This window comes from Apodemus sylvaticus, chromosome 1 (assembly GCF_947179515.1).
Source record: "Apodemus sylvaticus chromosome 1, mApoSyl1.1, whole genome shotgun sequence".
NCBI classification, from domain to species: Eukaryota; Metazoa; Chordata; class Mammalia; order Rodentia; family Muridae; genus Apodemus; species Apodemus sylvaticus.
Window position 1 is genome coordinate 61917238 of NC_067472.1, and position 25711 is coordinate 61942948.

Below are 25711 nucleotides of genomic sequence, written 5' to 3' on the forward strand. Positions count from 1 at the left end.
ACAGGCCCAGTGCTGGGACTGCATTGGTTTCTGGGGGTGGGGTTGGGCAGATACCATCAGGGCACAAGGCTGAACACAGCTATGAGCCCACTGGGTAGGTTCCCTATTGACAAATGTAAATGACCATAGCAAACCTTCATAGCGGTCCTCACTGGAGTGGGGAAGGCAAGGTGAGGCTGGTTGAGATGCAGTCCTGTAGTTGGCTGCCCAGGACTCTTTGGGCAGAACTCTTGAGTGGGGCCCAGAAAAATCCACAAAATTCTAGAAATATTCCAAATTTTATTCATCCCAAAACACTGGGGCAAAAGCCTTCAAGGTCCCCTTACCCACAATACCCAGTCTCTGCCAGAGCTGCTGCTCACATACCCCCACTGCTGATAGCCCACACCTTCCCACCTGGACTGGCAGGTGAGGGGGTGAGTGATGGCACTGCAGTCAAACTGAGGGTCCTCTCTCAGACCCTGGCACCTCAGGGTTACTGTCCCTGTTCCTGAAGTGGTCTCTGCTCCGCTTCTTGCTGCCATGGAAACCAACAGCCTTCACACCTATGGGGCCTGATGAGGGCTCAGGATGAGCAGCTTCTGAAGGTACCGCCTCTGGCTGTCCCTGGTGGCCACTCCATTCCTCAGCCTCAGGCCCGGCAAGATGGGCTAGCTCCACAGAGGCCTCACCCGCAGCACCTGACAGCACCCCCTTCTTTAGGACTCTCTTCCTCTCAGCCCTAGCCTCACTGCCCCGCACTGGTTTGGTGAAGACCACTCTTCCCTCCCCACAGCTAGAGGGGTCCTGGTTGAAAGAGGGCACATAGTCTGTGGGGGATGCCTGGGTTCGAGAGCTCAGAAAGGCCAGGGCAGCATCACGATTGCTCTGCTCACTGGCTTCAGACACATCTTCCAGACTGTATTTGGTCCAACGCTCAGGGTGTGACACATAATCAGGGACAGGGAGGACCCTGGTTGGGCCAGTGCTCCCATGCACTCTGCTCAGGCTCCTTGCTGGAGTTTGACTTGGGGGAGCCAATGGCCGCTTGAAGCTGCCACTGTCACTCACACTAGTTTGGGGAGCAGAGCACGGTGCCTGCCGGGCTGCACTCTCCAGACAATCAAAGATGCTGTGGCTGCGCTGGGAGAAGGTGGAGCTCATGCCTCGGAGGTGGAACGGCTGCACGGCCTCATGGGTGAGGGTGCCCATGGGGGGCGAGGGAGGGTCATCAGGGCCGGAGTCCTCCTGGTCCTCCCCGGAAAGCCTCTCTGGGGACAACACTTGGACCTCCACACCACTAGGTAAACTAAGGTCCGAGTCCGAGTCGCTGAGGGAGACGGTGTCAGAAGGCAGGGTGTCATCCTCGGTGGGTTCCTCAGCCTCCAGGCCAGCCTCTGTCTCCGCCATGAGACCTGACACCCGTCCCACCTGTAGCAAAGCAGTCCCAGTTCCGCCGTGAGGGGTGTACTTAAGGCCGCACCCCTCCCCGTCCTCCCAGGCTCCCGTCTTTCACCTCCACTGTGTGTCAAGCGCCTTTACTCACAGCCGGACGGGAGGCCTCGCGAAGCTGCGTAGCTAAAGGGTATCCTAGCGCGCACAGATGTGGAGCTGCAGGTTAGGTGGGGTTAAGGAGAGAGTCAACCACGAGATCATAACAGTGTGGAGATACAACAAATGAGCGCTGGGAGATGCTGATGACAGGGGATCTCCATCAGCGACTCCTCCCATCACGGGCTCTCAGTAAAGCGCAGCCTCTCTGGGTACACACTGTAGGCACCACTCGGGTCCGGACGGAGGGCTGGCAGAAACAGGCACGGGAATGGCCAGTGCTCACCGTTCCAGTGACCGTACACGCTTCAATACGCTGCCGCCTTCCCCGCAGCGTCCCGCCAGTTCCCCAGGATTCGGGCCTGTTCAATACCGCTTGGGTTCCTGGGAAACCGAGTCTCGGGTTATCAGAATATCGTGGCTTCAGCACCAGAGAAACTACAACTCCCAGAATGCAATGGGTCATTGCCTAAAGCTTGCCGGGATTTGTAACCTTAACACGTGTGCCATCCCGAAGACCAGACCGGAGCGCACACGGAAATACACCCAGAAATGACGAAAGGGGAAAAGGCGGAGCCACAATTCCCACAATACTCCAGGGCTAACTGCCAATCGCAAAGGGTTGAGGCCTGCAGCGTCGTCTGTCGGAATCCCCTTGGGCCCGGTCTGACACAAGGAGGAAGTGCGTCACCACGCACTGTGAGCGCCAACCAGTTTCCTAGACACTTCCGGCCCTGGAGGGAAGTGGTGCAGGTCTTGTGCTTTGTTGGCTTTCTGGAGTGAGGCGGGGCCTAGGTCCTGGTTGGCTCTTGGCATATACAGACGTAGTGGTCCCTTGGGTAGGTTTGTTTGGGCTTCAGAGATTCGAGGCCGCTACCCTGGGCTCTGCATGTCTGTGCTTCCTGACGCAGGCACCGACGCTTTAGCTGCTGGACGCTGACCCTACTATTCAAGGCCACACATAATCTTTCTCCAGGCCAGGCGCTGTTTTCTTGCTTCCTTAGGGACCAGTCTGAGGATCCACTGGGCTGTTCCATGCTCCCCTCCTTTCCTACATTCCTGAAGCTGTGCAGCAGGCCTCCAGCAGCCTTGGCCTGGTGCCCATGGACCTCACATCATAGGCTATAAAGGGTTCCCCAGACCAGAAACCAACCAAGCACAGAACACGTTGCACAGGCGTGTGAGATGAAGTGGCTGAGACCTAGAATGCCCTAGTACAAGCTTGGGGTTCACCAACAAATCAGCTTACTGGAGGCTGCTAGAGCTGAGACCTGAATCTTAGCTAGGACTTCTCCCCTCTAGTAGCTAATTAAATATGCCAGCAGCCTGGGGGAGGGGTGCTGACAGGAGTCAAGGGGAAAGAGACAGTGGTGGTTGCCCTGGCGTCCAAGAAGTTGCTTAGCCTGATCCTCAGTTCACAGGGCTGCCTTTTGCCTCAGTTCAAAAGGGCTGGCCTTTTATTTCTCGAACACAAGCCAGAGTCACCCAGCTCAGTGGAATATTTCCAAGCACATAGATACTTGGGATGGGGTAATGGTCTAACCTTTATTGTTTAGTTATTGCAGTATTTTTAGTTTAATGTTGCAGTTTATCTCCAACATTCTGTGCTGAATTTCCCTGCTATGTGGCTCCTCCTACCCCGACTCAGCCTAGACTGCCCTGTCCAGCAGATGAGTGGAAATGAGGTCAAGGCTGGTGTAAGGTCAGCATTGAGCTCCCAGTTCAGGGAAGTACAAATGAGGGAGTACCCATGTGGAGTGCTCCCAGGGTTCCAGCCCTCCCCACCCACTGTGTTCCACAGCCTCTATTGGACCTGCTCACCCTGTGCCTGGAAAAGTTCAGAGCTGATGAGCCAGGTCTCTGACACCACTGGCACAGGAAGAGGTCTGCCAGTCCCATTAGCATGCCTGATTTTTTTTCCTCCTTTATTAAATGACTGTTTCAAGATTTAATTACAGTTGAAGGTGACACGTTAGAGAGAATAAGTGCATGGAAGGCATAAGAGTGCTTACAAACCCAGCTCTTGAAATGGAGGCAGGAAAGGGGCGAGGCTTAAAGAGATGTGAGCAATGTGCCCACAGTGGGCAGAGTGGGTGGACATGGCCCTCTAGCTAGCTGCATAGCCTCTGGGCAAGTAGCTGTGGAGGAGGTTTGGCTCAGCAGGCAGAACTCTCCAGGGGTCCCAGAAGTAGGGCGCTACAAGCCAGGGCCAGCTCCACCCCTACATCCCCACATATGCCACCTATGTGTGATGTCAGTCAGCTCCCAAAAGGTAACAGGAAAAGTTCAGAAAAACAAAAAAAACCCTCAAAAGTAAAAAGGCTAAGTGTAGCAGAGTAATACAGAAATATTATATACACAGGCCATGACCCCCAAGGTGGCCTCTGGTCACTCCAGGGACGCTCTGGTGCAAAGCAAAGGGCCTCAGTACACGGAGCTGTTCCGGATGCCACAGCAGAGCACCATGCTTAGAATCATCTCGAAGATCTGCAGGAGGGAGGGGCACAGTCAGCATCTAAGACCCTGGGAAGGATCCTGCCCACCCACCCACCCATCCACCAGAGGCCCTGTGCTTACCATAATGACAGCTACCACAATGGCCGCAATTCCTATGAGGTACAGCTTCCCAGAAAAGAGCTCATCAATTTTCTGATGGCAATCAGCCTGTGGGGATGGCAAGAGGGTGGTTAATAGTCAGTGGCTAAGTCACAGCCACCACCTTACTCAGTGACAGCGTCTATGTATCACAGCTTATCTTCCACCCCAAAATAAATTTAAAACACACGGACCTGCTGCCTATGGCCTTCTCTGTCACGGGGTAATGTTTTTGACTTCACTAGCACCCTAGGGTGACCAGTATATGAGGGACCATTCAAGAGAACAGTTTTCCAGGATGTTGCAGGGGCTAACCCAGGCTGTCAGGGCCCCGTACCCCCCACCCCAATTGAGATGGTCTATGGGCCTTTCTGAAGTCCTGCTCAAAGTGCTGATCTTCCTGATGGGCCACATTCCCCTACCTACCACCTAGGATATGATGCCCACCCCCACTCCATGTTACCTCCAGTAAGGGGGTGAGTATGTTGCTGCCTGTGGGACACAGGCTGTTCCTCAGCACGGTGGTGGTCAGTGCGGTCAGTGTGTTGGAGCCACAACAGTTGAGCTGCAGAGACCAAGAACAACACTGTCAACTTTGGAGCTTCAGGAGACAAGGGAAAGATCAAGGACACAGCATACTGTCACTCCAAAATACACCTGGGAGCTGTCCTTCTGCCCTGTTTGTCACCCTGCACAGTAGCTCTGTTCCTCCAAACCCCTGGGAAAATGATGCCCATTAGATTCCTACCTGGGGACCCACAAATCACAGAGGAGACCCTTTCCCAGGTCCTATCTTGTTACAGAGGTCTGGGAAGAAAGGGGACTCATGCCCCCACACACCAGGAACCCCACAACCTGCCCTCCTGCTCCAGCCTAGCTGTACCGTCTCATGGAAGGTCTTCACCACAGCCTTGGCATTGTTGGCATCATCATCCATCACAGCCTGCTGAAGGGCTTGGTCGTAGAACTGCTTCACATCCTTGGCAATCTGGGGGAGAATCATGGTCACGTGCAGTGTAGGGGCTACTACCAAGAGCACTCAGCTTCCCCTGATGGGCTCAACCTGATGCCACCACCTCTTCCACTGAGCTCCCAAGACCCTGCCCCCACCACTAGGCCCCAGAAATTAAAAAAGCACCCTTTACCATATGGGCTCAGAGTAACCCACACCTGTTGGCGGGCAGAGAGCATATCTCCCTCCCCAGTAAACCTGGGCTTACCTGGTCTTTATTTACGAAGCCCCAGATGCCTGCAGCCACCTCACAGGCAAACAGGATCACAAGGCAGGTGAAGAACTAGGGGAAACAAGAGATCAGAGCCTTGACCAGTAAGCCTAGACCTGGCCCACAAGACTAACAACCATATGCCACAGGAGTTGGCCATATCCACTAACCATGTCCTGATTAAGAATGGGCCACATAGAGCCACTGAGACAAGAGCCCTGCACTGAGATGTCCAAGTTCTCCCGGCCTCACCTTGCTTCCTATTCTGCAGGATGTGGCTGGTAGAGAACGGCAGCTGACAAATCCAAGTGTCCACAGCCTTTACCGAGGCACATGCAGCAATACACTCCCCAACCCTGACCTCAGTTTCCTCACCTCCTTTATCCTTCACCCATGGGAAGGTTAAACTATGAGGTGTGCTTCGTTTCCCCAACTTTTGATACTGGCAAGGCCTCCCTCCTAGGCCGGCCAAAGTCTAGAAGGCATATCTGGGGCTCAGCTTCACCAATAGCTAGTACGGCCAGGAGCTGGCTCTAGGGGTGAGAGACCCTTCTGGAGTTTATGCTTTTTTAAACAGAAACCCCTTTTTCCAACATTTATATTCGTACTCAGATTCAATGGAAATCAAGCAAATAGGAAACCCAAAACCTTGGGGAAGACACATAAGTCGCCAGAAACCCTGCTCCCCAGTCCTTCTACTCACCGTCCCCAGCAGGCACTGGGACTCCTGGATGGCCCCATAGCACCCCAGGAAGCCCACAAACATCATCACAGCTCCCACAGCAATGAGAATGTAGATGCCTGGGGAAGGGAAGAGCTGAGTGAGCGGGCCGCACACATCACGGCCTGAGACAGGAAGACCTGACTCGCAACCACAACAGGCAGAGGTTAGCAGTGTGCACTGTTTGTGCCTCTGTGTCCTGTTGGAGGAGCTGCCACTGCCACAGGGGACAAAACAGCAATTCAGTGCCACCCAGAGAGCATGGGTGATCTCCATCTCACAGGCAGGCATGCCCTGCTCTGGAGCCAGTCTCCTAGCAGTTGCACCTGAGAACAGGACTCACTGCAGAGGGCTGAGACGGATGACCCATTTCAGTGCATGAAATGGGGAAGTGGCTTGGGTGTCAGGGCAGATGCGCAGGACTCCCAGTACTCGGTGAGTGTGAAGTCAAGAGTAAGCTATGGGGAACTAGCCAGGCGGTGGTGGCGCACACCTATAACCCAGCACTCAGGGAGGCAGAGGCAGGTGGATTTCTGAGTTCGAGGCCAGCCTGGTCTACAGAGTGAGTTCCAGGACAGCCAGGGCTATACAGAGAAACCCTGTCTTGATTAAACAAACAAACAAAAAAAAGAGTAAGCTATGCCAGCAACCAACTCCAGGCACTTCGTCTCAGGAGCACTGGTGTATAATCGTTCTGCTCACCTAGCTCTACAGAATAGAACCTGTGGGTGGGTGGGTGGCTAACAAAATGATAGGGGTAGCTTGAGCAGAACACGCAACATCTGCTACTGGCTGGACTGTGTGTGAGTTTACAGGGGAGCACTGTAGCCCATGAGGCACCAGATGGGCCATGTCCCTGCCTCAGTGCCCACAGTATCCCTCATCCCCTGGGAAAGTCCACTGTATCTCTGATGAGCCCTCCACCTCTTGGTCCCTCAGTAGAAGCAGCCCATCCCCCAGTCTCCATGGCAACACTGTAGGGCAGTTCAAGCTTCCTTACACAAAGTCAGGCCCATTGTCCCCTGCCTGGCCAGACCAGAGGAAAAGGCACCATGGCCTGGACCTGCTGCCAGACTTAAAAATAGGTCAAATCCTTTGGCCTCTCTAAACACGTCTGGTCCAGGGAAAGCCTCCCATCGGGGATGCCTAGAAACTGTTTTCCCCTTTGCCTTCCGAAGGCAGAGCACCCTCCACCAGGCCTCTGTTGTCAGGCCCTGAAACCCCAGCCTCACAATGTCTCAACAGGAGGATGAATACAGGGCACCCAACACACAGGCACTGTCCCAGGACTTCCTAGGCCTAGGCACCCGCCTACATCTAGCACATGTCTTATCTGAAACCCATGGTGTTGTCTGGGGTGTTAAGCAAGCCCTGAACTAACTCTAGACAAGATGCCTTTTTCAGGGCCACATCTGCTCCTAGCGGGACTCAGTTCAGGGGAAGCATGGGATTTCAGAAAGCCAATTTGGACTGGTCAGGGACATGGCAGTTAGAGCAGCTCCTACCCATAAGGCATGGGCCTTGCTGTCCAGCACCCAACCTGCTACACAGTCCAGTCCCTAAGACTATTTCCCCAGTACCCAGGAAGCCATAGCCAGATAGGCAGGTGGCTGAGCAGTTCTGGAACTGGAGCCTGGTATAGACTATTATGAGAACATGAGGATAGGGACCTGCTTCCTAACCACCCTATCTGGGCTCTGCAGGGTGCCCAGCCTCTCCAGCCACTCCAGCGCAGAGTGGGAGCACAGCCTTCCCTTGTGGAAGGCCCATGGGCCAGTTCTACTCCTGTCTATCTCTGATTCCCAGATTTCCCTTGTGAAGATGCCCTTACCAGTTGTTATGCAATCCAGTTTCTAGATGAGCTGGCGGGCATCCTCCCCTCCTCTGAAGGAGGGACAGCTAGTGTGGGCCCTTCCCTACTAACAACCACACCTGAAAACCGCTACCATATACTACTCATGGCTTCCTCAAAGGAGACCAGGTTCTTCCCCTGTCCATATTGCCTGGACTCCACTGCTGTCCATTTTACCCATGCTAAGGCTGTGGGCAGAGTATAGGGAGAAAGGAAACAGAGCATGGGATGACCAAACCCCTGTCTGCTCTGGGGCACTTGGGCAGAAAGGGAGAACATTTCAAACCTCCTGGTTCCCCACTCAGCCTCAAGCATGCCTCCCAAGCCCCTTCTAGGCTCCACAGGAGGAGGAGGATCCACATTAGACCCCTGATGAGGGCAGGAGCTTTGGAAGGATAAAAACATCTCCAAATACTTCTTCAGGACACCAGGTCCCTCCTCCAGAGAGGAAAGAGGAAAGTTTCCTCCTTCAGCACAGTGAAGTGGACCAGAGCATAAGACAGCACAGTGCAGCATTAATCTTCCTGCTTGGGAGGGAGGGTGCTCAGTCCCCCACAGGCAGCCAAATAAGGCAGGTGTAGCGGTCTGGCCTGTGTGCTGGTTGGGGTGGGGTGGGGTGTGATGGGGTGTCTGAGTCATCCACTGTCGGCCCAGTCTCCAGCCCTCCCCAACTCAGGACTCCTGGAGCCTCAGCTGTTGCTAGCCCAGGCATCCAGCCCCACCCTGCCAGGGAGGGTCACTAGAAATGCACAGTTAAAATAAGTAAGGTCCTACAAGGCTCCAAGGTCCTACAAGGCTCCTGCTCCACCCAGTTGCTTCCTTTCTGCCTAGTCTCAGACCTGTGGGGTCCACAACAGCACCACACCCAATCCATTCTCCTCTTACAGGCAGCCTCCCTACCCAGCTCATACTTGGCCTAGGCCACTCCCAGTTCTAATGCCCCACCCACCAGATTTAGACCATCAGCCTCTTCTTGGGAGAAGCCTCTGCACTTGTGACTAGACCCTGTCTCCTTGTTACTTACCCACATAGAAGGTGCTGGGTGCTGGTTTGTTTCCCAGTTCCAGGTAGAGCAGGCTGGTGGTCTGTGGATCATGGCGCAACCACAGAGCTACACCTAGGATCACGCCTCCAGCCAGCTAGAAAAACAAAGCAACAAAACAGGAACAATGTCACATAGAGGCCAGAGCACTGGGGGGGGGGGGGACGACGACGACAATGGGACCCTACAATGTTTAATGCTTATTATGTAGAGCCCTTACTTCCAGGTGTGGAGCCAGATGCCAACCAGGCCCATGGGTCTGCTCACTGTCTGAGCTACTGCCACTGAGCCCTCGGTCCCACCAGCTCCTCTTCGTTGTAACTCTGGAACAGAGTTCAAGTGTCCCCTCCAATAGTGCAAGATGCATACAAGGTTTGGGCTGAAAACATGGCTCAGCTGGTAAGAGTGCTCTGGCATGTAGGGAGCCCTGGGTTCAATTCCTAGCACCACATAAACTGGGTTTGGTGGCAATTGTTTGTCATCCCAGCACTTGCCAGTTAGAGGCAGGAGGATCAGGAATTCAAGGTCATGTGACTTTGAGACTAGCCTGGGCTATATGAAACCTTGTCTCCAAAATCAACAGGAAACATTTCCCCCCTACTGTTTCAGACTGACCAGCCATGCAACATTTTTATCTAAGAAGTGGCCACAATGAGCCCCAGTCACTCAGGATGCTGGTGGGCTCTCTTCTGGAACCCTGTCCCAATAGTCCCGAGACTGTTTACAGACTGCTTCAGGCAGGATATTGGGAACTCTGTAGAGGAGAGGAGAACCAAGTTCTCCCTTCCAGGAGGAGAGGGGTGACCATGTGATGTCACCAGGCCCCACAGGGAGAAGCAGGTGTCTGGAAGCAGGAGCCGGGCCTCAGAACAGACCAAGGGAGGCAGTCTCCTCCCCACCTCTAGGCCTCCTCTTCTTGAAGAGTCAGTAGAGACAGCAAGTAGGAACGAAAACCTGGGCTTGACTCTGGGGATGCAGGCCAGAACATAAGCTCAAGAAAGTTCTGGGGAAATTCGCAAGCAGGTTGGTTCAGGAAAGAACCACCCACCTTCTTTTACTGTAGGATCTTGTCCTCTATTTAATCCTCAGAGAGGAATCGGAGTGGGGGGTGAGGAGTACTTTCTCCCAATCACCATCTCCCTCTATTCCCAACCCTTCTTTCTCAGCCTCCTCTTTAAGTGCTTAATTCCCTTTTCACCCGGAGGGATGAGCCCCTAACCTCCACCAGGGCCTGAGAGAAGAGGGTGTGTGATACAGCAAAGTCACACCAGGCACCTGTTGCCAGACCACAAAAAAAAAAAAAAAAAAAAAAAAAAAGGCTGAGACTCTGAGGGTGCCTTCATGTGTAACGGCCCTAGTGAAGCTGGAGATCCCCAGAACTTCCAGCATGTTCTTTGTCTATATACCCTTAAGAGCCTAGCCATGACTTGGGCAACAGAAGCAGGAGAGTAGAGCACAGCCTAGGCTCCAACAGGCAGTACTGTGCCAGACTCCTCTGGACCTGACTTGAGAGGAGGAGGTGACGGTCTGAGTTGCCCTGGTAACCAGGCTTCCTCTGCAGCTTTGAAACATCCTGTATTTTGTTTAAGAACTGGCCCAGAGGTCACTGTGAGATGTCCCAGGGCAGGAGAACCAGGTGGCGTACCTGTTCCCCATCCTTTGCTCGGTGGTAACATGACCCTGTGGTCACAGAGGCAGAGGGGCAGCTGGTGGGTCACCTTGTCTTCCTCAGTCTGTGTGCTTACCTGTGTGCTTGGTTGAGCATACAACCATGCTTGACTCTGGCTTCTCTAATGGTAAGGAGATATTGTCTGTGAGTTGGGGGCGGGGGAAGAGGGGTGAGAGACGCTGTTCAGCCGAGCCCCAAAGGCCAGGCCACCACTTACAGCTGGGTTTTATGAAAGAGGTGGGATCAGGAAGTCAAGTTGAGAAAAGTCTCTGGGCTTTATTTCTTAACTGACAGGCTTGAATAAAAACAACAACAACAACAACAACAAAACAAAAAAGTGCTAAGGATCTGTGACTGTCAATCAGAAGAGAGGCCAAACTGGGGTGGGGATAGGATAGGCAAAGCACCTGGGAATGTGTACTTGGCCACTCACCCCATTGTCCCGGGGGCAATCAGAGCTGAGTGTGCAGGAGTGCCAGGCAATGGGATGGCTTCCTCCAGCACTGTGGCCCTCCACCCTGCTGCTCTAGGGAGACCTAGAGGGAGTGATGGGGAAGTAAGGGGCCCAGGAAGGTGGGACAGGGTCTTTAAGGAGTCGGAGGCTGGAAAGGAACATCAGCTTCAAAAGGTAACTAACATAACCAAAACAGACGAGGAGCTTCCAAGACTCTACCGTAGGAGAGCTAAACCACCTATGTTTCATAAGATAATACACACACAGGAAGAGGGCAGGCAAGCACTGGCTGGGGGTACTCTCCTGACATCATGAGGCAACAGGGCGATTACGAAATCTACCCACTGACCCCAAATTGCCACCCGGCACTGCAGGGTGTGGTAAGGCGTGGTGCTTCTGTGCTGGCGAGCAGTTCTGAAGTCTGTTTCTGAGAAAGTTAGCTAGCACCTCCACTTACCAAAGCCAGCCTCGCACCTCAGGCTTTATGCTCGTGTGAGCATGTTCCCCAAACATTTCCTGTTACAGTCCACCCTAAAGCAGTCCATAAGTCCCCCAAGATCAGTGAAAGGACAGGCCCTGGGCCCATCACATGGCAGAATCTCCAGGGAAAAGACAGACCCGTGAGCCAGCACAGAGGACAGTTCAGTCACACAGAGCAAGAGGAGCACACAGAAGATGAAGCGGCTGGCGCCTCTGACCGGCTCAGCTGGAAGCAGAATTCAGAGTTTGTCTAAGACAGTTCAGCGAGACTCCAACAGAAGTTCTGAGGTGAGATGGAATAAAGGGGGCCACAAGAGCCCAGGATACTCGCCTGATGGTGCTGAGTTTCATGGGGTGTACATGTTGAGTCTGCTGTATGTCAAGCACAGCTACAGAAAGCCACTTACCCCACCCTCACTGCACCCCAGTCCTGGACCAGTGGCTCTGCTAAAGTATACTCCCCAGGCCCAAGAAGGGTATAGGGGTGTTCTAGTGATTAGCAGCAATTAGGTATTCATCTTGTCTACAGAACCATAGGTTCAGAATGATCTGCAAAATCTGGGCAGCACTCACACCTATTAAAAAAAAAAGAAAAGGAGAAAGGAAGAAAGGAAGGAAGGAAGGAAGAAAAGGAAAGGAAAAGAAGAGTCCAGTATCCACAGGAACAGTGGTGCCATTAGAGGCCCAGGTAAGGGTAAGGATGCCCTGAACCTCTAACTGTGTCATATCTGAGCTAGGGTATCACAAATCCATCTCAATCTCCTCCACCCTCATCGTCATTTGTAATAGGGGAAGTAATACACACAGACTGCTAAATATGATGTCACTGCATTTGGCTCTTGACAGAGCTGAGGCAGTGATCCACACATCGGAACCTGGGCTTTCTTCACAGATCCACTCGGGCTCTCTGATACCTCTGCCCGAAGTTTCCTTTCCCCAGGTGGCTCTGCCACCTGTCCCTGCAGCCTAAAAGACCTTGTTTAGAGGCGGAATGGGAAGCACCCAGGTGGCATGTCCAGGTTCCTGGAGCTCCTTCCCTGGCACAAAAGGATGCATTCATGACTCTATACAGGATTATGTTGCTTCCTCCTTCTTAAGGACTAATCCATAACAGACTCAAACTTTAACAAGACGTGGAGCTGCCAAGCATGCCGTGTCCCTGCCCAGCTGCTCTTGTGGTTTCCCAGAAGTGACTGAAAGGGAACTGGCTTGGGACACCATTCTACTCTGTGCTAGCTGCCCACTGCCCAGCCTTGGCCAAACCTCAGAGAGGGGCTTCTCTGGAGCTCTCCTATTGCTACCCGTACAAAGTCCTCTAGGAAGGGACAGGGCTCCTGACACCAGCTTGGTAGGTATGAATGGTCACCCCAGATACCCCAAAATGCTCCAGGAGTCTGACTGTAACAACGGCTTGTTCCTTTAAGTGACCCTTTGTGCCGCATGAGGAGAACCAAAGGCAGAAGCAGACAGGGTTGGGGCTTACTCAAAGCCTCCTGGGTACATGATGCAAACTGGAAGATGCACTACAAAGTGCCCGCCCACCCAAGCAGTTCAGAGGTGCTCAGGGGTCCAAGAACCTCTCCTGTGATGGCAGCGGCTGTGAAGACCAAAGACAGTGGGCTCAAGAAGCCTTCCCTGGGCAGCTGGGATAAGTCAGAGTAAAGAGGTTCAGACTGTTGTAGGGCATTGGTTAGGCAGAGGCTGACTCAGGTGCCACCTTTCCAGCAGGGGTCCTGGCAGGTTGATCTCATATGTTCAGGGCACTACAGGGGGGCCTGGTCTGAGGCATGGAGGATGGGGACAAGGCCAGATTCCTCTCTGAGAGACAATGGATTTTGCTCAGGCCTTCCTAGGAGAGGTAAAGACTTGCAGTCTACCAAACGAAGCTCAGGAAGGAAACTGGAGAGAGGGGCAGGAATCCTTGCCTTGGCCAGGAAGCGGGGCTCCTTTCACAAGGCCCCTCGCCTCAGGAAGCCACTGTCTTAGCCTCTAAAAATAGGCAGCAAAGCAAAAGTCTAGCTCTGGGGCCCAGCTGACAGGCTAGGGGCGGTGGCATAAAGGACCAAGGCACGGCCATGGACGAATACACTGCTTGAGGAGACTGGGCTGGGCCACTCAGCTGGCCCCTTCCAGGGCCAGACTACATGGTTCCTTCTCAGGCACTTTCCCACCTATCCCGCACCTGCCCTCCTCTGGGAAGGCCAGTGTCTCATGAGACCTCAAAGGGAGACTGTGTGGACCCAGCCTGCCTCAGCAGTCTGCCAGAGATGAGTACTGCAGAGGCTGCAGGGAGGCCTGGCACCCAGAAAAAAGAACAAAGGGAGACAGGGGATTGAGAGTAGGTAGAAGAGCTCTATGTAGCTCTGGCATTGCCACCAGCATCACCAAGAGGCTTCCATCTGTTCCAGGTTAGGCATGGCTCTCTGTCCCAAGGCCAGGCTGTGGGGCTGGCATGGCCTTACAGGCAACTTTGACTGTGGAACATGGCGGCAGAGCGGAGTGCAGCTCTACCCAATCCTACTACTTCCTCATGTGACAGCTAGTGAAACCTCGGTGCCCTTATCACCCACAATGGGTCTGATAACAGCCCAGCAGAATGTTACTTTGGGTGAGCTGAATGAGCTGTTATCATAGTCTCCAGAGTACAGGAGAGGACTGTTTCCAGGGTCAAAGGCCATGCCATGCCACTGCGATTAGGACTTTTGGCCATGAAAAGTAATGAGAGTCTAGGAGATGGTGGCATCGGTCTTTAATCCCAGCACTTGGGAGGCAGAGGCAAGAGGATCTCTGGGTTTTAGGCCAGCCTGGTCTACAGAGTGAGTTCAAGGATAGCCAGAAAAGCTCTGCCTTGAAAACAAAGTTGTAAGATGATGAATTAACACTAGCGAGTGGGTGGCGGTGACAGTATGTGCCTGTCACACTCCACAGGCCCTTGCAACACAAGGTCCCACTCCGGAGTTCAGGAATGGGCTTCAGGAGAACAGGTGGCCTGGGCTTCCTCATTCCTGCACCCCGTCAGACTAGACATCTTTAAATCCCATCGGAACCTTACTGTTTAGCTGCAGTCCAGAGCCAACATTGATGAGTGACCACTGGTCAACAAGTTAAACAAGTCATAGGATGCCACAGACCCACCCTGAGAAAGTGCGGACGACCCAAGCTGACATCATGCATGGAGTGGTAGTGCAGGGAAACACGGGACACTCAGGGGCCCTATTGCCCAGCGTCGTCTTCTGCCCGAACTGCCTGGCCCCCAGGTTCTTGGCCTGGGTGACCGACTCAGTGCTTTGGGGCTATAAAACTACAGGCGCCCTGGTTCTAAAGCACTGCCTATACTCCTAGCCCTGAAGCCCTCCCCAGGCTCCACAGGAAGGAAGGCAGGTGCCCTCTCCCAACAACCCCTGCAATTACATTGGCAGCTACTCCAGGATGCCCACCAGCAGGAGCCCACTGGCTAACACCTTGTGAACAGTTCCCTCAAAGGTAGAGCCCACTCAGAAGACCCCAAAGAGTTTCGAATGGCATAGCCTATGTATGCCCTGCAGCTAGCCATGGAGGGTAGCTTAGACTGGACCTGGAAGTGTTCTCTCTCTCTCTCTCTCTCTCTCTCTCTCTCTCTCTCTCTCTCTCTCTCTCTATCTCTCTCTGTCTCTCTCTTTCTCTCGCTCTCTGTCTCTCTCTCTCTGTCTCTCTCTCTCTCTGTCTCTCTCTCTCTCTCTCTCTCTCTCTCTCTGTGTGTGTGTGTGTGTGTGTGTGTGTGTGTGTGTGTTTGTATTTGTGGGGGAGGTACTAGGGGTCACAGTCAGTCACCGCATACCAGGTCAGAGTACTAAACAGTGGAAAGCTACCAAAGGCCAGCGCTCAGGACAGCTGGTTCTCTAGCAACAGTCCTAGGAACGAAATGGGGACCTATAGGCCTCAGGGCCACCCAACACTCAACACTGTGCCCTACCTGGTTCCCTGGTGTCAGGGCCAGAGCCATGGGTACCTGGACTTCTCCACAACCCTGCCCCACCTTACCCCCACCAGTCCCCTCTTGTGTACAAGGGTGATTGCCTGCTCTCTCCCTAGGGCAGCTGGACTCTAGGCCTAGAGATTTTAGAACTGTGGTTCCAATTCCCTTGGCAGAACTCTGGGTGCTGGAATCAAGTTGGCAGTTGTTGGTACACTCCTAGAGCATCACAGAAGCTCGTTTGAAGTAGGACTGAGCTAGAAGGCAAGTGCCGAGAGAAAGCCTAAAGGGATCAGAAAGAATGGGGTGGGGCCTCTAATTATGAGGTGGCAGTATGTGGGAACCAGAGCAGAGGCTGCGGGGGGGGGCATGGGGGGGTTCCCACTTCTTTATTCCAGCTCTGTGCCCCTTCTCCCCCAATGTTAGGATGTCTTCTTTTGAAGCCAGGCCAGGGATGAACCACAGACTTCTCCTTTTCAGGCAGCCCAGCCCAAAGATTGACTTTCCCAAAGCCAGATAGCCTGGGGGAACAAGGGGAAGTCTGCTCTCCCACCACCGGTAGGACCAGGCACAGGAAGTTCTCATTCTATCCTAGCCCACAGGATTGGAGTCCCTCTGCCGGAAGGAAGGCAGCAGACCACTAGGTGACAGACAGTCATGTATGTCTGCCGAAGCGAGCACAACAGACGGTCATGTTCAGTTTGGAGAATTAAATGCCAGTTAAGAGGCTGTAATCAGCCTTTTGTGGTGGGTCTGGCTGCCTGGGCTACTGGAAGGGGGCCACCAGCAGCCTTAGGCTGGAGGAGCAGCCAGTTCTGTGGGGGAGCACAGTGAAGATTGGTGGCAGCCTCCTCCCCTTAACTGACTACTCCTATGGAGACATTATCACACAAAGCTCCTACAGACCCACCCCAGACCATAGGCTGGCAGGGTGATAAACCATGCCCTGCTCTCCTGCCTTATTCCCAGCCAGAGTCAGGAGATCAGTCCCTTTATCCCAGACCTGTCTCAGGGGACGAGTAACTAACTACCCTGCTTCTAAGAGCATCTTACGTGGTCTCTGCTGCTCACTGCTCCTCTTTCAGGTTCATGTCCTGCCCCATGTCTTGGGAGTCCAGAACTCTGCTTATCCCAAAGTAGGTTCTGAACTCAAGCTCACGGAGGACTGGTGGGGCGTGAGAGCAGACAGGACAGCATGCCTGGAATGTCCCCTCCCACAAAGAAACCACTTAATCTTCAAACTGGAAATTTTAAAAAGTGTCCATCGAAACACTTGTTGTTTACCGTCAACCACATCTCCCTTCTCAGAGCTCTTGGCCCCCACACTGGCCACAGCCCATGGGACCTCTCAGCCCCCTCCCCAGGCACGTCTGACGTCACTGCTCAGCTTCCTTTGGCCCCACTCCCTCTCAGACACTGTGCCCAGGATCCATTTCCTGAGCCTTCTCTGTGCCAAATCCCTTGCTCCACTCTAGAGTGCATTAGCTAGTCTACCCAGAATCCCGGGAGACAGAGACCCCAAGAACTCCAACTTTAGAGGGAGGAAGGGAAGACTGAGGACCAGAACAGTGGAGTGGGGCTCCCCAAAGGTTCAATTTCATGACACCAGGGAACTATCAGCCATAGGACAAACCTTGCCACGTGAGGCACAGAAGGAGCCCCTCTGCCAGGGTGGTGGTCACCACCTGTGGCCTGGCTCTGCTCCATATCCCTACCCACCACCCATGGGATTGTGAAAGGATATGGTTTTCACTGTTCTGCAGTCAGTAGGCAGGCTCCTGGGAGCACGAAGAAGCTTCGAAACTGTTTCCTGGAGCCTCACTAAACAGTCCCCCAAGGACATGCTGGGACTCCACCCCTGCTGCCTGGGAAACAAGCAGCCTCACCCAGCCCCAGCACTCCAGGGAGCCTGGGGTCTACCATTTGGGTCAGGTTGGTGGGCAAAAAAAAAAAAAAAAAAAAAAAAGAAAGTAATAGAAAAAAAGAAAAGAAAAAAGTAAAAAAAGAAATACCCTGCAGGGTCCTGGCATCCCACATCTGAGGTATAATGGCGGGTGGGGTGGAATAAGACACTTCTTGGGGGTGCATTTAACTCCTTGCATGGTTCAGAGTAGGCACTGTCCAACATGGCTACCCAGTTAAGACCCCAAGGCATGCCCGGGCAGACCAAGCTTAACCCCATCGCCCATGCTGCCCCCGAGTGTGTTCTCTGGAGTCACTGTGACTGACAATCATGGTCCCTGCAGCACAGCGTGCAGCATACATAACCCTAGCTGAGTTCAGTCCAGTTCCTGCCCATCCCCAACATCTTATTCCCCTCTACCCCACCCTGGGATCCTCAGCAGTCCATGATGGAAAACAGGTGTCCCCTGTCTTACACACTCACTCTGGGGGCCGTCTTACAAGTTTGCCCTCCCAGCTTCAACTTTAAAGAGACACTGTCTTGGCATAACCTCACTTTTTCCTGGGAAGGAGGGTGGCGGGAACAGCAGTCTGTGCACTGCAGTGGGGAGGGTGGCACCACTGTCCAGAGGAGTGGCCAGCACTGCCCGCAGGCAGGTCTGTTTAAGACTCCCCATTCCCAACCCAGTCAGGAAATGGGAAGAAGCCCACACCACCAATGACTACTCCCCAGCAGTGAAGACAGTCAGGACCCAGGGACACTTGGAAACCCTCCTATACCCATGTTTCCATTCCAAGATGATCAAACGGGTGTGCACTTCTTTTCAAAGTGGAGAGCCCAGCTTAGATTCTGTATATATGAAAAGATCCTAAGCTCCTGGTTTGTACAGACCCCAGATCTTTGCATCACCCTGGCCTGCACCAACTCAGAATTGCATGCCCTCGTCCTCTCAAAAGACTCCACAGCATCTTAAGGGCCAGGTCGGGGCTGTAATCTGTGCAGGAGACAGACAAGGAGGAGGGGCAGCTGGGGGAATGGGGGTGGGGGTGGTCAGGAACTGGGGCACGTTGCGCAGCAGCACGAGGCCCGGGCCACCCTGCCCTCTAGGCTTGGAGCTCGAGCCTCCCAGGGTGGCAATACCAAGCTGGAGGGTAAGCAAGGGTGGAGTAATAGTGGGGTTGACGTCTCCAAGGCAAGTATGGAGCGTGCCCCCACCTCTTCGAGGCCGCCTATCCAGGGGCGGTGGCTACGATGAGCTCATGGGGGCGGGGCGCCAAGATCCCGCCCTTCTCGAGCCCCCTCACTGCTGGTGAAGCAGGATGGTCCCCAAAACAACGTTCAGGAAGGTGCGAGTACCCCCTTCACAGCTGAGGGCTCTTGATGACCTGGCTCTAGCCCGCAGACTCTTGCACCAGTTCCCAACGCTCAGAGGGGCCAGGCCAGCGATCCCCAGATTTCCCGGCCCCAGAAGTCCCTCGAGCGGAGGCCCGGAAGCTCAGCTCTCCACCCCAACCCTTCTGGCGAGGGGCGCCAGGACCCCAACCGGCGCACGGAGCCCACAGGTGGCGCCGCAACTTCGCGGTTGCGCTGCACCTTCTCAGCTGGGCCTAGCGCGCTGCCCAGCCTGGCTGCCGTGGGGTGAGCCCCGTCCCCAGTGGCTGCTCACCCAGAAGATGAAATTGAAGACGAAGAGCAGGTATTTGATGCATTTGGTGCAGCCCTCCACCCCCATGGCGGCGCGCGGCCTGCGGAGCTTAGGTTGATCCTGGAGCGGGCGGTCTGGGGACGCAGTACCGGAGTCCGGGACTGGCAAATAGCCTGGGGCGCTTACGGGCCGGAGAAATGCGGTGAGGAGAACGAGACGTAAGGTAGAGAAGGGCTAGAGGCCTAGCCGGAGGCGCGAGAGTCGCTACCGCTTTGAACCAAGGGCGCGCTCGCTCGGACCGGGCGCGCGCCGAGCTCCTCACTCTTTATAGACCGCTAGGTCCCGCCCCTCTGAGGCCCCGCCCTGAGGACACTCCGCCCATGGCCCCGCCTCCCGCCGGCGGGGTGCCCGGACCAGGGGTGCTTGGGTGGGTGCTGCCACCTCAGTCCCAGAGTAAGTGTTCTGGAACTTGGTGCAGCTGGTTCTCGGGGCCTCGGTGCACTGTGCTTGCGCAGGATAAATCTCCAAGTTTCCTAAGGGTTCCCAACTCTCGGGACAGGCATTTGGGTCGCAACTGAGAACTGGTCACAAAATATGCTCCCCCCCCCCCCGCCCCCAAAGAGGCCCCACTAACTTCCTCCTGTATCGGACGCCTTGAACTTTCCCAGAGGGTTTTCTAGGGGAGGTGTCTCAACAGTAAAGAGTCTTAAAAGTTAGCATGTTTGTGTATATTGATCTCCCAGGCAGCAACTCCGTGGGCCTGAAGGTCTAGAATGGAATTCTTTGTAGCCTTGCTAATCCCCTATCTCACAGATAAGAGTCCCTGGCTGCAATTCTGGAGGCTGCATTTGGGAAGGTCTATAGCGTATCCAATGTCTTTAGACAGTCTTGTGGCTAGAGAACCATCAGGGGCACCTTCAAATATTCATGCCATCCTGGCTGTGCCTTCCAAGAGTCCATCCTCCATCCTCCATCCTCCATTCCTGAAAGCTGGGATTATAAGGAAGTGAGGAAAGATTCAGAGGGTGGGAGATGCTCCCTTCCCAGGTAAGGAATGGCTGCTGTCACCATAGCTGATATTCCTGTGAAGTATTGGCACTCCCTTACCGAAACTGGAGGGCAGCAATTCCCTCCAAACTTGAGGGTTGTTTTATTAGCAAGGACTCTCTGGGAACCATGGAAGGGCCAGTTCCCAAGATTCAGCCTTTTCCAGTTCATTCCATATTCTTAAATCTTTGAGCAGTTAAGGACATGTTCCCTATGGGGATCACAGCTGGCACCCCTCTGGCTACAGAACACTGGAAATATGTTTGAAAAGGAATACATGTACATATATATGTAAATCAAAGGAATATCTATAATATATATGGAGAGGGGAGAGAGAGAGAGAGAGAGAGAGAGAGAGAGAGAGAGAGAGAGAGAATATAAGAGAGAGAATATGAGAGAATATTTAGTCCTGTCTCCTGGAACTCACCTCACAGAGCTCTGCCTACCTCTGCTTCCCAAGTGCTGAGGCTATAGGCTTCGGACACCATGCCCAGGATGAAATTTGAACTGTGTATAATTTACATGTAAAGCTGATGATTGGCCAGTAGCTGTGTGGGTGGAGCTACTCTCTACTCTGCTGGGCTAGCAGGTTTCTTGAGGGCTGATTTGTGTTTAGGCTTCAGGCTGGTATAGCTGCTCCAGTAAAGGTTTGTGCCCACATTTATAGTTCCTGGAGGCTGAAGTAGTGTCACAAGCCACCAATGCTGGAGTGATACCACAATAAAAGCCATTTGAGTCCTCAGGAGGGAGTCTCTGAGGATTCTTTTTATTAAAAGGAGGGCAAGAATAGTTCTTGCATGTGCAGAGATGGGCACCTGCTTTCTCATCAGCTCTCCACTGTCTTCAATGATGGGGACACCGCACACCGAAAGTGGGGTTATACATTGAAGGTCATGCAGGGCCAGCTATTTTGTCTATGTACTGTGTGACACATCCAGGTTTTAGTGGATGCCATTGTGTTCCCAGAACTGCTCCACGTGCTATGGACAGCCTAGGAATCAAGGCTACTCTCTTTAGGGACATTAGGCTCTGGTCACATATATGCCAAGGAGAGAGTTTCCAGGATGTTTGACCAATCATGGTGGGGACTTTTTTTGAAAAGCAGTTTTCCTCCAAATTAAAACATCCCATTCTGGAAGGAAGGTATTACGACTCAGGAAATGAACAACTAAGAAGTTTTAGATGTTCCTGAAACGTACAGGGCCCTTTCTCCCTGTAGATGTATAATTAGGAAGACAGGTCCTGCTGTGACCTATTCAAGTGCCATTCTCCAGGGTTCCAGCTTCTGTGAGCCATCACCTATGCTGGGGTTTTGGTGATACAGCTCCCTTTGAGCTGTTTCTGATGCTGTAACTCCTCATCCATACTTCTGTAAGTAGTCCAAATCAACTGATTGGTTTACCAAGCTGGACTTTGGTGGAATCTTTCTTTGGTCTATTGTCAATTCCCTTTCTGGAGTGCATGGATGTTCATGTTGCATCTTCCCAGGGAAATGCCACACAATATTAGTATACCTGCACTATGTATCTTAGAAGAGTTAAGCTGGATCCAGACTTGCACACCTGAAAAGCCTTGTGAGCTGGGAGAACCACTCCAGGGCGAGGTACAGAAAAGGAAGTTCTTGGTCCAGGAACAGATATAGGCAGAAGAAGGCCAGACAGGTCTGAGTTAGGTGGAAGGCAGACTTAGGCTGCATTCTATTCCCATTGAAGGGGTTGGGGTAGGAAACAATCTCAAAGGTTCCAGGAGACTTGCTGAGATGACTGGTTGGTTGCAAGAGTGCATGGGGATGCCTTGCAGGGCCTGCACCTGTGAGCACATCTTAAATGCCTTGCCTAACATCCTGCCAGCCTGGCCTTATGAGGACTTGGGGGAACCAAAGGGACCACTTGGTAGGACATGGGTCAGGTAGGTACCCAGAGAGTGCATCAGAAAATGTCTCCTGTGGTTAGCTCAGCCTGACAATATCTCTTTTCTGGGTTCCAAGAAACCAGTGATGAAGGCAGATGTGCTGTGTTAGGGAACGAGGGAGGAAGTCCAAGCCCAGGATGGGAGGTTTCTCTTTGCTTTCCCTTGTCCAGCAGGTATGGGAAGGTGGGGAGAACAGGCCTTCATAGCCAGGGCTTGCCTCCCAATTCTCCTGTCTGTATGACTTTGTACTGGCTTCTCAGTTTCCCCAAGTGTGACAGGGGTGCTGCAGAGAGTCTCTGTGCATAAGGGCAATGTGTCCTTGTCACTTGGAGCAGGGCCTGGCCTGTGGGAATGTCAAGGTCAAGCCCTTTTTGGCCCAGTCCCAGAGTCTTGTGACTCACTCCACAGAGGAGTCCTGCTGTGTGCATTTGGCAGGAGGTAGGGGGAGTTTGTTGCAGAATCACTTTTGTTTTTCAGTTTCCTAAAATTTTTGAAGACTACCCAAACTAGGCTGTTTATGTAGGACTTGCTCTCAAGCAAGGAAGTTGGCTGCCACCATCACTTCTGCTTGCTAGAAATTCATATGCAGGTCAGGGAGCAAGACAGCTGTGTATTGAAAGAGCTCAGCACCAAAAGACAGCCAGGCAGTGCCAGACAAAACTCTTGTGAGCATCTCCATAGTCACAGGAAATGCAGTCCTTTACTCTCCAAGTGCCACAACTCTCCTGATAAAAAACTCTTTCAACAGCAATAGAAGGGGGTCTGTCCTCCAGACCTGAGGAAGGACTGAAGATTCATAAGTCCTGAGGCTATGTCATCTCAAGGAAGTCTGAAGGACCCACAAAGGTCAGAAACAAAACAAGATGAAGCAAACAAGACAGTCTCTGCATCTCTCCCAGGGTTCTGGGAAGGATGATCCAGCAAGATAGAAAAGGTGCCATTCAGGACAGGGTGCTGGTAAGTGTTTAAAATCTCCTAGGAGACATTCCTACAGGCATGTCGTGAGGGAGTTTCTAGACTGGGTTGATTTCAGAGGGAAAGCCCACCCTAAGGGGGAGCCGCACCATGCCTAGACTTGGATTCTAAACAGAATGAAAATCGGAAAGTGAGCAGAGCACCAGTGTGTATCTCTGCTTCCTGATTGTGGGTGTTATGTGACAAGCTGCCTCACATTGCTATGACCATGCCTTCTTTGTCATTCTAAGCTATACCCTTGAACCGTGAGCCTAAATAAATTTGTTGTTGTTGTTGTTGTTGTTTTTTATGTCGTTTTGTCAGGTATTTTTGATGCAAGAACAAGACAAGGCAATGAACAGTTGCATGAGTAAATATGTTTTTAACAATGTGGCAGATATAAAATCAACATGCAAAAGACAAACGTATTTCTATAGACTAGTAGTAAATAATCCAAAATGGAGTCTAAATGATGACCTCATTTAGAATAGCAGCAAAAAGAACAAAATATCAATGGATAAAGTCTTGATGTGTGAGACCTGCAGACTTGGAAGAAACCAAGTATCTAACCATATTTGAGAAGATGTGACCTTCACAGGTCAAAGACAAAATTATCATTCAGGTCATAACACTTCAGAAGTTGTCTGGCTTTTTATGCTGATTCTAAATTTAAGGCTTTTTTTTTAATTAAAAAATACATTTTATTTATTTATTTATTTAATCTCTCTCTCTCACTGTGTGTGTGTGTGTGTGTGTGTGTGTGTGTGTGTGTATGGGTGCGAATGCACATGTGCATGCTATAGCATGTGTGTGGATGTCAGAGGACAATTAGATCCTCTGCTTCCACCATGTGATTCTAGGGATCGAACTTAAGTCATTAAGCCTGGCAGCAAGCTCCTCTACCCACTCAACTATGTTGCAAGACCTGATCCTAAATTCACAGGGAAAGGCAAAGGACCAAGGGTAGCCAAAATGATTTTTGAAAAACAGCAAAGATGTAGAGTTTATACTTTTTGATTCACACTACAAAGCTAGAGTAGTCAATATAGTTCTAAAGTGGGGTGTGGTAGAACATGGCTGCACTCATCATTTAAAGGGTGAAGGCAGCAGAGTGGAGAGTTCAAAGCCAGCCTTGGCTATATGAAACCTTGTCTCCAAAGGCAGAGGTGGGGGAGACAGAGAAACAGCATAAGGATAGGTATTTTCCTCTGCTTTCTACTGCTGTGATAAATAACAGCACCAAAAGCAATTTGGGGAGTGTTTTGGTTAGGGTTACTATTGCTGTGGTTAAACACAGTGACCAAAGCAACTTAAGAAGGAAGGTGTTTATTTGGCTTATACTTCCATATAAATGTTAATCACCAAATGGGGTTAGGACAGGAATCAAAACAGGGCAGGAGCGAGGAGGCAGGAGCTGATACAGAGGCCATGGAGGGGTGCTGCTCACTGCCTTGCTCCTCATAGTTTGCTCAGCCTGCCTTCTTATTGAAACCCAGGGCTGGCATCACCCACAATGGGCTGGGCCCTCCCGCGTCAATCACTAAGAAAATGCCTCGTGGGCTTGCTTATCTTATGGAAACCTAATCTTATGGAGGTATTTTCTTTTTTCTTTTTCTTTTTTTGGAGGCATTTTAAAAATTGAGGTTCCCCTCTCTCAGATGACTTTAGCTTATGTCAAGTGACATAAAACTGTCCAGCACATGGAGGAAAGAATTTATTTGGCTTATGCATGGCAGTCATAGTCCATCATTGTGGAAAGGCAAGGCAGGAACTGAAGCAGAGGCCACGGAGGGATGCTGCTTAGGACTTGCTCCTCATAGCTTCCTTACTTTGCTATTTTATACAACCCAGGACCACTCGCTCAGAGGTGGCACCAACCACTATATGAGCCCTCCCCCAATATCCACAATTAATAAAGAAAATGGTCCATAGACTTGCCTACAGGACAATAGGTTCTCTCTTCCCAGGTGACTCTATCTTGTGTCAGGTTGACAAAAAAAGCAAAACCACCACCACCAAACAAACAAACAAAACTAACCAACACAATAACAATGGAGATCAATGGAATAAATAGAATTGAAATTCAAGAACCAGATCTTTGATTTTAAATGAGAGGACAAGACAGTTCAGTGGGGGAAAGAGTGGTCTTTTTTTGTTTTTAAACACAGTTCTGGTATAGCTATCCTTGTACACAGAAAACGAAGACAAATCTACCCAGTGTCATACCTGCCAACATTATGATCAAAATGAGACCTAGGGGATAGAGCCACGACTCAATGATTGAGAGCACTGGCTGCCTTTCTAGGGGACCTGTATTCAGTACCCAGCACTCACATGGCAGCTCACAACCACCTGTAACTCCAGTTCCAGGGCATCTGAAGCTCTCATCTGGCTTCCATTGGCACTGGGCACACATATGGTATGCAGACAAAACACCTATACACATACAATAGTTATAAACTAATTAGATAAAAATAAATCTTAAAGAATAAGTCCTAGATCTGAAGGTAAGGGCTAAAGAGCTGGGCATGGTGACACACGCCTTTGATCCCAGCGCTTGGGAGGCAGATGCAGGCAGATCTCGAGTTTGAGGCCAGTATTGTCTACAGAGCAAGTTTCAGGACAGCCAAGATGAAATTCTTAAGAAATAAATAAAGATAGGAAGGAAGGAAGGAAGGAAGGAAGGAAGGAAGGAAGGAAGGAAGGAAGGAAGGAAGGAAGGAAGGAAATAGG

The 25711-nt window shown here is 52.0% G+C and overlaps 2 protein-coding genes and 1 long non-coding RNA gene across 4 annotated transcripts in view; 1 reads left to right on the forward strand and 2 right to left on the reverse strand.

Moving 5' to 3' along the window:
* Positions 1 to 259: 259 nt before the first annotated feature.
* Positions 260 to 3338, reverse strand: Tssc4 (tumor suppressing subtransferable candidate 4). Of its 2 annotated transcripts, XM_052194847.1 has the most exons (3): positions 1817 to 3338; positions 1526 to 1590; positions 260 to 1410 (listed from the first exon to the last, which is right to left on the reverse strand). In XM_052194847.1, the coding sequence occupies exon 3, from the start codon at positions 1387 to 1389 to the stop codon at positions 436 to 438; it is 954 nt and encodes a 317-aa protein (XP_052050807.1). In that variant the 5' UTR covers positions 1390 to 1410; positions 1526 to 1590; positions 1817 to 3338; the 3' UTR covers positions 260 to 435. The 2 variants fall into 2 exon arrangements, with proteins under 2 accessions (XP_052050807.1, XP_052050799.1); XM_052194839.1 differs by having other exon boundaries at positions 1496 to 3338.
* A 90-nt stretch (positions 3339 to 3428) lies between these two features.
* Positions 3429 to 19378, reverse strand: Cd81 (CD81 molecule). The gene is made up of 8 exons (XM_052194859.1): positions 19088 to 19378; positions 8946 to 9060; positions 6052 to 6149; positions 5346 to 5420; positions 5009 to 5113; positions 4589 to 4690; positions 4108 to 4194; positions 3429 to 4017 (listed from the first exon to the last, which is right to left on the reverse strand). Exons 1-8 carry the CDS (start codon positions 19151 to 19153, stop codon positions 3955 to 3957), a joined length of 711 nt encoding a protein of 236 aa, XP_052050819.1. The 5' UTR covers positions 19154 to 19378; the 3' UTR covers positions 3429 to 3954.
* A 3289-nt stretch (positions 19379 to 22667) lies between these two features.
* The window catches only part of LOC127693793 (uncharacterized), a 59265-nt gene continuing 56221 nt past the window's right edge, over positions 22668 to 25711 (forward strand). The window contains exon 1 of the long non-coding RNA XR_007979755.1: positions 22668 to 22981. This is a non-coding gene — a long non-coding RNA (uncharacterized LOC127693793). The remainder of the gene's footprint in view (positions 22982 to 25711) is intronic.